This window comes from Notolepis coatsorum (genome assembly GCF_963971535.1).
Source record: "Notolepis coatsorum genome assembly, chromosome: 10".
Lineage (NCBI taxonomy): Eukaryota > Metazoa > Chordata > Actinopteri > Aulopiformes > Paralepididae > Notolepis > Notolepis coatsorum.
The window spans coordinates 48815428-48827838 of record NC_140174.1 but is presented as its reverse complement, the minus strand read 5'-3'; the positions used below and the strand labels follow the sequence as shown (position 1 = coordinate 48827838).

At 42.3% G+C, this 12411-nt stretch overlaps 1 protein-coding gene across 2 annotated transcripts in view; it reads right to left on the bottom strand.

Annotated features, from left to right (window-relative positions):
• The window catches only part of LOC311236070 (uncharacterized protein), a 182557-nt gene that overhangs the window by 95398 nt on the left and 74748 nt on the right, over nt 1-12411 (bottom strand). For both annotated transcript variants that reach the window (XM_084323663.1, XM_084323664.1), the window contains 3 exons: nt 7501-7713; nt 7183-7291; nt 6819-7071 (listed from right to left, as the gene is read on the bottom strand). In XM_084323663.1, the coding sequence (XP_084179789.1) occupies nt 6819-7071; nt 7183-7291; nt 7501-7713 (575 nt within the window). The remainder of the gene's footprint in view (nt 1-6818; nt 7072-7182; nt 7292-7500; nt 7714-12411) is intronic.

Below are 12411 nucleotides of genomic sequence, written 5' to 3'. Positions count from 1 at the left end.
GCACATTTTTTCCGATTGGAACCATCGTGATGCTATCAGCTTTTTAGCCACTGTGATACCCGATAAAACCAATCTCTTTAGCTGTGGATGTACTGCATTCTCAAAAACATCATTCAGCAGTAATACAGAGGGGTGTACAGGTATATTCAGAGTTAAGAGATTTGATAATTGCTGGGTCACCTCTTTCCAGAATATTTTAACTGGTGGGCAGTCCCAGTACATGTGCATAAATGTCACCTCGTCCCCATTTGTACATAAGGAGCATTTGGAGTCTTGTTTAAGACCCATTCTGTTCAGTCTTATAGGAGTCAAGTATGTCCTATGGATATAGTTAAGATTGATTTGTTGATGGTCCGGGTTCCTTGATGCAAGTCGAACATTTGCCCAGGCTTCTTGCCACTCAAAATCTATTTCCAGGTCCGGTATATCCCTCCTCCAAATAGAGTCTAGGTGGAGGGTTTCATACAAGGCCGTTAGTAATATTGATGATAAAAATCTGATACAAAACCTCTCGATGTCTCTCTTTCATAGAAAAATGTGTGGTATCTGTGGTGTGCAATTGGTATCGTTAATGGAACACCGCCTTCAAACATGCCAATAACTGTGCGTAAAAATAATATGTGGACTTGGTGAGATTAAATTTATTGCGTATTTCATCGAAACTACAAAAACCCTGTTTGTTGAAAACGTCTCCTAATGAGTGTATGCCTTGCTTTTCCCATCTAGGGAATCTTATAGGTTGTTTTCCAATCAAGAGTGCATTGTTATTGAATAAGGGAGTATGATTATGCCATTTATGTGGGATAGAATCTTTTTTTTGTGTTTCACGCCATATCCGGATCGCATGAGTGATTATGGGGCCAGATTTCCGTTCGCATTGCTTAATTGATAATTTGGTGTATACTATGTCCTTCAGCCTATATGGAGCTACTATATTTTCTTCTAAATTTCTCCAGGATACTGATGCTTGGGGATCAAACCATGTTGTCAGTGGTCTTAAAGTGTACGCCTTAAAATAGTGGTAGAAATCTGGAAATGCCATACCACCGTCTGCTTTGTTTCTCTGTGCGGTGGATCTTTTTATACGTGGTGGTTTGTTATTCCAAATAAATTTGTATGTGGAGGAGTGTAATTCTTTCCAGTAACCCTTTGGAGGTGGTAACGGTAGCATTGAGCTGAAGAAGTTGATTCTAGGTAGGACGTCCATCTTAACTATTGATATCCGTGCCTGTACTGAGTTTTTAAGTTTTGACCACCTGACAAGGTCGTATTTGATTTTGTTTTGGATTTTTATGTAATTGTGCTTCACCGTTTGGCTTATGGTAGGAAATATTTCAACTCCCAAGCATCTAAAGTATTTTACCATAGGTATCTCTACTGGGAGGGTTATATTTCTTTTTGCAGGGGCGTTAAGTGGGAGGAAGGCCGACTTCGGCCAAGTTATCCTAAATCCCGATAAATCTCCAAAGTCCTCAATCAACTTGAGAAGATGAGGCAATGCGGTGTTGGGGTTTTGCATGAACAGTATTACGTCGTCCGCATATAAACAAATTTTGTGTTGTGTGCCCTTGATTACGATTGGTTCTATGGATTGGGATTGTCTTATATATTGTGCTAAAGGCTCTAATGATAGATCGAATAGTCCGGGACTAAGAGGGCAACCCTGTCTGGAAGAACGTGATACCGGAAAGATTTCGGAGGTGATTGTGCCTGTTGTAATCATGGCCGATGGGTCTTTGTATAATACTTTAATCATATAATTTTTTTTTCTTTTTACATTTATTTAACCTTTATTTACCCAGGCAAGCAAGTAAGAACAAATTATTATTTTATTTATTGTCAAAGTATGCATAATGTTGTGTTAATTACACGACAAGAGATATGTAATGTTAATTACCTGAACTTATTCAGTTTTTTGGGGGGGGAAACCCTGCATATATCGGTATCGGTTGATATCGGTATCGGAAATTAAGAGTTGGACAATATCGGTATATCGGTATCAGTAAAAAAGCCAATATCAAACATGCCTAATTTAAATTGAAGACTTTTAAAGACCTTTTTAATACCACTTAAAACAAAGTTGAATGCCAATTTAACTAGTGTCATGGCAATATTATCATGTCATTATAGATCTGTGTTGAAATACATATTCTATCATACATATTCGACTAGTTTAATATAGGTCAACTAGCAGAGCTCAAAGACACTAGGGCGACAGTCTGGCTGATGTTCTTAAAACAACCTCAAGGGCCAGGATAGATAGACATTTCCAAGTAAATCACATCTTGTTCTTTTCTTGTTTAATCTCGACTCCAGTTTGTCTCAGGGATGAGAAACCCTCAGACCTATCTTCTGTTTTTTATCTTCTCTTCTATGTTAAATCTTGTTATTCATTCCCTAACTGGGCATATTTGTTTACCTTTTCTGTCATATCTGGATGTCTAATGTACGCCATTTTAATTATGTATTTAATGTACGTCTGACCAGGGTTCTGTCTCACTTCCTGGTCAGACGCTTGTGTACACTTTGGTCTTTGTTTAGTAACTGAGCACTTTCACTGTGATTGATTGATTGATTGATTGAAAACTTTATTAACAGATTGCAGAATGGGTACAATACAGTACAGCTCAATACACACAATTGTTAAGGGGATGCAGACCAGAGAAAGACTTTCGTCTTGTTTACATCAGGGTCCCCCATTTTCAATTCATCAGGACATATATGACATACAGATAGACAGTACTGCTACATCTATACATTTATGACATACCAGATTTGCAAATACAGTACTGTTTGTGATACAAAAAGAGTCCAGAAAAGAGAGTATATACATTTGACGTAAAAACTGTACATTGGGGGAGGTTGGGTAGGTGGGGTGGGGTTGGGCTGTACATTGGAGGTGGTTGGGTGGGTGGGTTGGGTAGGAGGGGGGGGGGGGGTGGGGAACACTGTACAACTGTACAAGCAAAACTGTACATTGGAATATTGACAACCATACTTGGTAATTTACTGTACATTGGAGGGGGTTGGGTTAGGACATTTACAGGGTCCAGTTTCGAATTGCAGTCTCCCGTAGGTGTTCTTTGAGAGTGGTTTTGAAAGTGGGTAGTGATTCACAATCCTTTACAGCTTTGGGTAGGGCGTTCCACATTGATGTGGCATAATTGCGAAACCTGTTTAGTCCCTTGTTTGAGCCGAATCTGGGTTTAACATGATTTGTGGAGCTCCCTCTGGTGTTGTGATCGTGGTATTCACTGACCTTTGGGAAGTATTTTGACATGTACATGGGTACCTTGGTCGTGTAGTGTATCTTGTAGACCAGGCCCATTGCAAGTTGCTGTACTCTGTCGTCTACTCTAAGCCATCCTAGGTTGTCAAAGTGGGCAGGGGTGAGGTGGGTTCTAGGAGTAAGGTCAAGCAGTAGTCTGACCAGTTTGTTTTGATGTTTGTCATTTTGTTTTTAGCGCCTTTGAGGTGCTTTGGTACCAGGAGGTGCAAGCATAGTCGTAGTACCCTTGAATGAGTGCTCCTGCCAGAGTCTTCAGGGTATTCTTGTTTACCAGAGAGGAGATACAAGAATAGAGTTTGTTGGTTGACTTTTTTTATTACATTGGATGCCATTTTGTCACAGGAAAGATTAGCCTCTAGGATGGAACCCAGGTAGGTAATTTCATCTTTCCTTGTGAAAATATTGTCACCCACTGTAACTGAGAAGCCGTCGGTCTTGCGGAGTTTGTTATTTGAACCGAAGAGAATGGACTCTGTTTTGCCCATGTGTAATGTTAGTTTGTTATCAGCGAGCCATATGCAGATTTTGCCTAGTTCCGAGCTGAGGGTTTTTTCAACCTGTAACTTGTTCTTGTCAGAGACCAGCAGGGCAAGTTGCAGTCACAAGATGACGACATGTCATTTGCATAAATTAGGAACAGTAGCGGTCCTAGTATGCTTCCTTGTGGAACACCACAGCTCACTGTGAGGGGGGTGAAGGATTTGGGGTGCTTTTTCAATGTATGTGATGTATAGATTGGGGGGGGAGGTGACCACAGCTAAAACGGTGAGATCGAAATGTGCATGGAAGCAGGAGACGGTGGTTCAGTAGAGCAGGGTGATTGTTGTGAGGCACACTGCCAGCGAGAGAATGTTTTGAATTCCTTGTAAGAACAAACTGATAGCGAGAGCGAGGGAGAGGGGTTCATCTTAATGAAACAGTAGAAAACTGCATTTTAATGTGTGAAAGGTTATTTAGCAGTTGTCATGACAACGCGGCACATGACAACCAGAAAGAGGTGGGCTATCATAGTTATGACGAAGATCCTATAAAGCTGACAGTGGTTCCGGGTAGGGCAGACTAGAATCTGACCAAGAGCGAGTAGGACTGAGATCACACAGAAGACACTCTCTCCTCTCATCACAGAGAGGAGGAGGGGGGGGGGGAGAATGCCACATCATCATTAGCTTCGGCTAACGCGAGGGTTAGGCTAAAGACCAGGCCTGAACACTATTGGACTGAATAACAAAAGGACGATAGACGAACACACCGAAATCATTAGAATAGACTCTTCAAGGACAATACAATCTGTTACCATCTGAGCTGAGGTTTCCGTTTATCAAATAAAACCACGCTTTTCCTTGTAAGGTATTTCACGTTGTCGAAGTGTCGAATTCTTATGGTTTGCGGATTGTACTAACGGGGAGAGATAAGGATCTTATCAGCCAGTATCGGAGACGTTAGGACCATTAAAATGACACAACGCAGAGGAATTGGATGGAGAGCCAGACAGACGAAGACGTGATACTGGCCAGATCGATCAGGATCTAACAGGGGGGATAGGGTACCGTTTACCTCCACCATCTGTTCTCTCCCCTCCAGGTAGGATTGCATCCAGCTCACTGATAGGCTATCAAAAACAATTGCTGTTAGCTTGTCAAACAGAATGGTGTGATTGACAGTGTCGAAGGCTTTTTGTAGGTCCAGCATGACCATGCCGCAGTATTTGCCCGCGTCCACCTCTTGTTTGATGTGGTCGTTCAAATAGAGAAGGCATGCGTCAGTGGAGTGGGATGTTCTTTCCGCTAGGTACTTTTCAACCTGTTCGTAGACTCTTTTTTGATCACAATGAATAAATCTATGTTCGTTTTTTATAACTCGACTCAGTCAGAATTACTCGGCTCATCGTTTGTTCTCTTAAGAGTAATTTCCACGACACTAGCAAAAAAACGAAAACACATAGCGACACTGAACTGGCGGCTGAACTTGAACACCAATTTTAATTCTTGCACGTTCCATACAACCTTTCACTAGACACACCAAGCTCCTGGTAGCCCTGCAAAAAACAACAACTTGAATACGAAAACATGTATTTAATATGATTTCATCTCCCAACAGCCGGGCTGCCCCTTCAAAAATGTGATACCTGTGCAAATTACATTAACTCATTCTGCGCCAAACCCGAGATTTCTCGTGTTTCAAATCCAACCGTTGAGAAGCAAACCAGAGATATCCCGTCTTCGATTTTCCTATTCTTTTTTTTTTATCCACTTTTTCTCCCATTTTCTATATTTTCTCCCATCCCAATTTCGTATCATCCAATTCAACCCTCCCCTGTCACGAACGCTGTTTCTTGCCTCCCACAAGCCGGCTGCAATGTGGACTAAGTCATACATAGCACAAGTCCCCTCCGGTACTTGAGGTAACAGCAGTCGCATCTTTTCACCTGCGCATCTCGATCTCTCAGTGTCGAGGAGTAACGCGTGGGAGGCTCACGCTGCCCCCGACACTTCCTGATTCTACTGCGCAGGCGCACCAACCGACTTGTAGGAGTCGCTTGTTCACAACGTTCGATCCCCACCCTTCAGTTTTCCCTCCCCGTAATACGGCCAATGTGTATTACTGCGGACGACCAGCTAAACTGAAAACAATGTGGAGAGCTGGATTCGAACACGCGAATCCTAGCGTCTCCACACTGGTGGCGAGTGCCTTGCCCACTACACCACCTAGCCGCCCTGATTTTCCTATTCTAAACAGTCGTGCGGACCTTTGTGACTCATCTGAGACCTTGAAATTGCAATGACAAATGAATCCCGCCATGTGGCAGTATCACCTACCTTATGAACATGCATATGGGCCAGCTTAGTGTGGGTGGTCCCAGCCCCCAAACAACTACGTTGCGAGCAGCTGTGAGCAGGACGACAATGGCGATCGCTCAGAGCGAACTATTGGATATTATGAAAAAGACTAAATGGATTATATGGATGATGATTATGGACGATAAGGTGCGTTTCCTAACGTTATATGTATTGATCCTGTTCTGATTCAAGACACTCGAAGTGAGAAATGGAGTACCTCTAAAACAAAAGGTAACGTCTATTTTGCGTCTACTTTACCGAAACTCCATCATAAAACATCTGTCGGAAAAAAAATACATGTGGAGGCAGCCAGTCACTTCTTTTCACCTGCCAGCGTGGACTCTCATTGGCGAGGTGTAACGTGTGGGAGGCTCACACTGCCCGCGGCATTTCCTGTCTTTGCTGTGCAGGCGCCCTGACCGACCTGTAGGAGTCGCTGTTTACACCGACCAGACTACCACCCATCGACTCCCCTCCCGCAGACTCTGTCAATTGAGTCAGTATGACAGCCGGCCCAAGCCGGAGGCAACGCTGACAGCCGGATTCGAGACCGGTGTCTCATGCGTTGGTGACGAACGCAATGTCTGCTGCGCCACCCAGCCGCCCTTGTTGGGCTGCAATTCTTGTATGAAAGATGGTATACAAATAAAGTTTATTATTATTATTATTATTAATGGCGAATGAGGACAAACCTGATGTCATCGATGACGGCTCTCTGAGGGTTTGCCGGGCCGTCTGATGGCTCCGATTGGCTGCTGGCAGCATCCTCTTCTTGGCCATCGACCGATGCCAGCTCTCTTTCATCTCGGCTTCCTGTTTCACTCGCCGTTTCACTGGTGCTGTGCATGTCACCATTTGGCACAGAGGCCAACTCATACAAGTCCTCTTCTTCGTCATCTTCCACCTCCTCCCCCACCTCCACCGTCTCTTCTCCCTCGTCATCATCTAGCGGATGATATATGATAATAAACAATAAGGCATGGGGGCATGATTTGAGGCTAGCCTTTGATAACTCTACAATACATTTCCCATGTTGCACACTTGTTTTCCCTTCACCTTCTCGTTGGCTCTGGTTGAGGTGGGAGGAGTCCAAATTGTAGTCTATAGAGGCAGAATCCTCCAGATCCTCGTATTCACTGCTGCACGTAGAGTCGGCCACTGTAGACTGAAGTGAGGAGGGTGGGGGATCAATTTAGTACCCAACAAAGTCAACCAAAACATTCAATAAGATTGAGCAACAACTGTTTTCAACACTAGGGAAGACTTGGGACATACAGTCTAAGAAACAAAACTGAAAAACAGACGTTTTGCTTCATAGCTTCAGTACAGCAACACATTGGCCAATAAGCTATTTGTTATGATGTCGATTCTGACCTTGTTGTGGTCGGCTGGTGCTGTGTGTGCAGTGTTGTGGTTCTGTGGCGGGCTAAGTTTTCCGTGGTAGTCCCTGATCCAGTCTGTGATACCGAGCATGATGCCCAGCCGGTGCAGACAGTTGAGGTAGCGCAAGTCGGACCGGGCTGCGCTGAGGAGGACCGCTTTAGACTTGGCCTGGCCCAGGACCCGGGAGAAAGGCTCCAGAAACACCTAGGATTCACAAACACATAATGTATGTAGAAATCAGGGCAGACAATATTAGCACGTTCATCTTCGCCGATTAATTTGAAAACCTTGACGTGTTAAAAAGAAAAGGTTTATGCAATTTAGCCACATTACCCCTTTTTTCATCCAAAAAAACTCCCTTTAGTGTTAATCCCTTAAGCCCGACGGCCCGGTACTGGGCAGAGATGAATTTCACGCCATAAATAGATCAATACAGTTCGTATTAATTAATGTTGCGTTTAAAAAAAAATGTAAATGTAGCCAAGCGTAAAGACCCTAACCCTATAAAAACAGCAGTCAAAGTGTATATTTTCAGCACTACGTTGGTTTACCAATCATTAGCGAAATATGAGTTTATAGAATTCTCTTTGCATTGCATTGGAAACCGGATGATATAGACGTGAGGAAATTACACCGTCAGGCCCTGTGCGAGATTGAAAGGTAAAAAAATTAAATAAAAATCATACAGTCAACATATTCTTAAATAATAGCACTGCCCGAGGCTGGGCATGATACAGTCAACATATAGCGAGAGCGAGAGAGAGCGAGAGAGCGAGAGAGAGAGAGAGAGCTCCCGTTCTACAGTCAATATACAGTGTTATCTAGGGCTGTCTTAAATGCTTCGAAGCTTCGAACGTTCGATTCGATGGCACAAGCTTCGAACATTAAAAAAAAAATCGAAGTTTAAAAAAAAAAGAAAAAAAACTTTTTTTTTTCAAAAAAAAAAAAAAGAAAATTTCAATTTTTTTTTTTACTTCGATTTGTGTGTGTAGGTGTGTGTGTGTGTGTGTGTGTGTGTGTGAACTACCCATCCCAGTTAGGACAGCCGAATCCCGTCCAATCTTTCGCCGTCGACTAAAGACTCACTTCTTCAACCATTATCTGAAATGATAAAAAAAAAAAAAAAAAAAAAATCTAACCGTGACTAACCTTACTGTCATGCACTTGTCCTAATAAACTAACCTACACTGTAACACGCAACACTTTGATGAACATTGTTACTCAGCTGATAGAGTTGTACCCTTATTGCTGTCTTGTCGTACAGAACTTGTAAGTCGCTTTGGATAAAAGCGTCAGCTAAATGACTAAATGTAAGTGTGTGTGTGTGTGTGTGTGTGTGTGTGTGTGTGTGTAGGTGTGTGTGTGTGTGTGCGCGCGCACCTTGTAGAATTCCACACATAAGAAAGAAAGATACTGGGATGAATAAACAAAATAGGAAATAAAATGTAGAAATGCATGCAATACATAAATAAATATGAATCTCCATATATGAAATATAACATTTAGATAAGGTGCTACTGAGATGTTTTGGTGAGTTCTTTGTTTTTTTGTGGAAGTTGCCCTTCTTAAAAATGCATGAACATTCACTGATAATTGGTCTGTAGTGGAGTCTACAAGGTCTACATTGCCGGACCATGTAGAATCCGGACCTTGTAGACTGACATAATTCTGTGCATAGTTTAGTCTACACAGGCCATATTTCAAATAATCAAAATCTTACTTCATTCATCTTAAACATTCTTGATTTGGGGGATTGGTAGTTCCCATGAAATCTGAAGTTGTTCAAACGACAACAGCGATCCACCTTGAATTAAATCACACAGCCGAGTGAAACCTTGTTGGATGCGTCAGTCACGAAAGGGGCTACTTAATTAATTAATCCAACCCACTTTATTTATAGAGCACATTTAAAAACAACAACGTTTACGAAAGTGCTGTACAAGTCCTGCAACATAAGAAAAAAAATAAAAATAAAAATAAAAATTTAAATCGAAGCTCGGCCCCGAAGCTTCGATTGCCAAAAAAAGCTTCGAAGGTCAGCCCTAGTGTTATCGCTTTGTAACACTGTACAAATTTCTCCACAACACACATGTACAAGTGGCAGTAATGCAGAAAATCCAGCAAGGGAAGAAGCAGTGTAGAAAACAGGTGGAGTTTTTGCCTAGCAATGGGAATGCTTTGGCTGTACTGTGTAGATAGAAGTACACACTCTAGTGTTGATGTCTTTGTTTACAAGGCTTCAGGTATGGTTGCTCTGCTACAAACACAGTAGAGCAGCTGTGTGCACATCCAACCTGTTTTAGGCCAGGTGCAGGATAAAACTAAATGTGACTGAAGGAAAAATTGCAATGAACTGACCGACACAATTGACAACTATAAGCAATGCAATGCTCAGAGAGAGAGAGAGAGAGAGAGAGAGAGAGAGAGAGAGTCTGTGATGATCCAGGCAGAGAGAGTCTGTGGTCCAGAGAGAGAGAGATGAGTCTGTGGTCCAGACAGAGAGAGAGAGAAATGGGTCTGTGGTCCAGACAGAGAGAGAGATAAGCAAGACAGCTAAGATGAGCCCCTAAAGGGTTTTCAACTTTTAATGGAAGAACAAAACAGAAGGAAAAGATAACTTCAAAGGCAACATGAATATACATAGATCCAAAAGGACAAAGATCAACACTTAAATCCAAAGAGAAGAGGATCTATACCAGAGAAAACAAAGTAGCAAGGAGCCAACGGCCGACATCAGCTAAGGATAACATTGGCTACGATAGTTAGCCGGCCCGCTAGCTCAACATAACATTAGCTACGATAGCTAGCCGGCCCGCTAGCTCAACATAAGGTTAGCTACGATAGCTAGCCGGCCCGCTGGCTCCACATAACATTAGCCAACATAACGTAGCCACAATAGCTAGCCGGCCCGAGAGAGAGAGAGAGAGAGAGAGATATCTCCACGGCGGGAATAGAATAGAGTGCATTAAAAACTCACCAAACGTCCAAGAGGATGGAGACAACCGCGTGGAGTTGACGAAGTTCATCTGCCAAACGACCGTCCTCTTCATCTTGGCATAACAATGCTGCACGCGCTCTCTCTAGGTTAGCTAACGCTAGTTAGCCTTTAGCTAAGCTACTAGCCGACATGGCTATCCCGACTGAACCACACGTTAGCACTCGATATTATAACGTAGCTAAAGCTAACTAGCCGTGAGGCCCTGTGCGACCGCACTGCTCGCACACCCCCTGAGGCGGCCCTGTACACAGTCATTCATATTTGTAGTCTTAAATACTTCGAAGCTTCGTTCGATGGGCATGGGATTCGAATATGAAAAGAAATGCGATTATTAAAAAAATAATAATAATAATTTTTAATTTTTGCAAAATCAACTGTGCCTCTCTTTGTTAACTACAACAAGCAATGCTGTTTGTTATTTTTATTTTTATTTTTTTTATCTTTCTTCCCCTCCTTTTTCCCCGATTTTTCTCCCATCCCACCCTTCCGGTTGTTGCGTACTTTCCCCTACTGTTGGTCCGGGAGACCGGAGACTGTCACATGCTTTCCTCCGACGCATGTGCAGCCTGGGGCAGGCCAACCTGGCCGCGCAGGTTCTCACCGGGGAGAGTGTAGCGTGTGGGAGGCCACACTATCTCTCCTTAGTTCCAACCCTTGCTGAGCAGGCGCCCCGACCGAACTGTAGGGGTCGCTGTCCACAACGCCCAGGAACCACCCTTCAGCTTTCCCACCCCCTGATACAGCCAATTGTATCAGTGTGAGGAGGCCAGCCAAGCTGATAGCAACGCCGGGAGCTGGATTCGAACAGGCGAATCCAGTGTCTCCCGGTGTTGGTGACGAACGTAATCTCCGTGCGCCAGCCTCAAATGACGGCTTACAATATTTCATGAAAGCAAAGTGTTTCGTTTGTCTAAGATTTAAAAAGGTTTAAACTAGGGATGTCCGATATTATCGGCCGACCGATAGTATCGGCCGATATCGGCAGTAAAATGTGATATCGGAAAATATCGGTATCGGTAAAAATTTTTTTTTTTTTTTTTTTTTTTTTTTTTAACCTTTATTTACCCAGGCAAGCAAGTAAAAACCAATTCTTATTTTATTTATTGTCAAAAGTATGCATTTTGGTTTAATTCAACAACAAGAGATATGTAATGTTAATTTTTACTTTTTTAATTATCATATTTTGCACAGATAATGCTTACATTTAGAAAGCCTTTTGAATGCATCCAGTGAAATTATTAGTTACCTGAAATTATTCCGTTTTTTTGGGGGGAAACCCTGCATATATCGGTATCGGTTGATATCGGTATCGGTATCGGTATCGAAATTAAGAGTTGGACAATATCGGAATATCGGTATCGGTAAAAAAGCCAATATCGAGCATCCCTAGTTTAAACTTTACAGCACTGACAAAGTTGAAGAAAGTGCTGTACAAGTCCCACAACATTAAAAAAAAATTATAAATAAATAAAGTATACACTTTTTTTTTTTTTTTGAAGCTTCAAATTAAAATCGAATCTCGGCCCCGAAGCTTCGAATTCCAAACAAAAATCGAAGGTCAGCCCTAGAAATTTCATAAAATTACACTAGCCGTCTGACGTGAAATTATTTTTGAAACGTTATTTTCATGATTATATCTGGGTCGAACAAACCTGAACGTTATTGCCATAAAATACAATAGAGATTTTTCAAAAAACAACAGGGCTTTTGAGGTGATGAAATCCAGGCAGCAGTGGTTCTGCAAAAGAATATATTCAGAGTACAGTATATATCTGCTTAGAAAACGAAAATGTCTAATTATAATTTTTTTCTCCACATGGTAAATACACGGGTCACAACATGTTTACAGGAAAGTTTTGGAGTTGTATTTGGAGTGTATTTCGTAACTGTTGGGAACTAGGCTA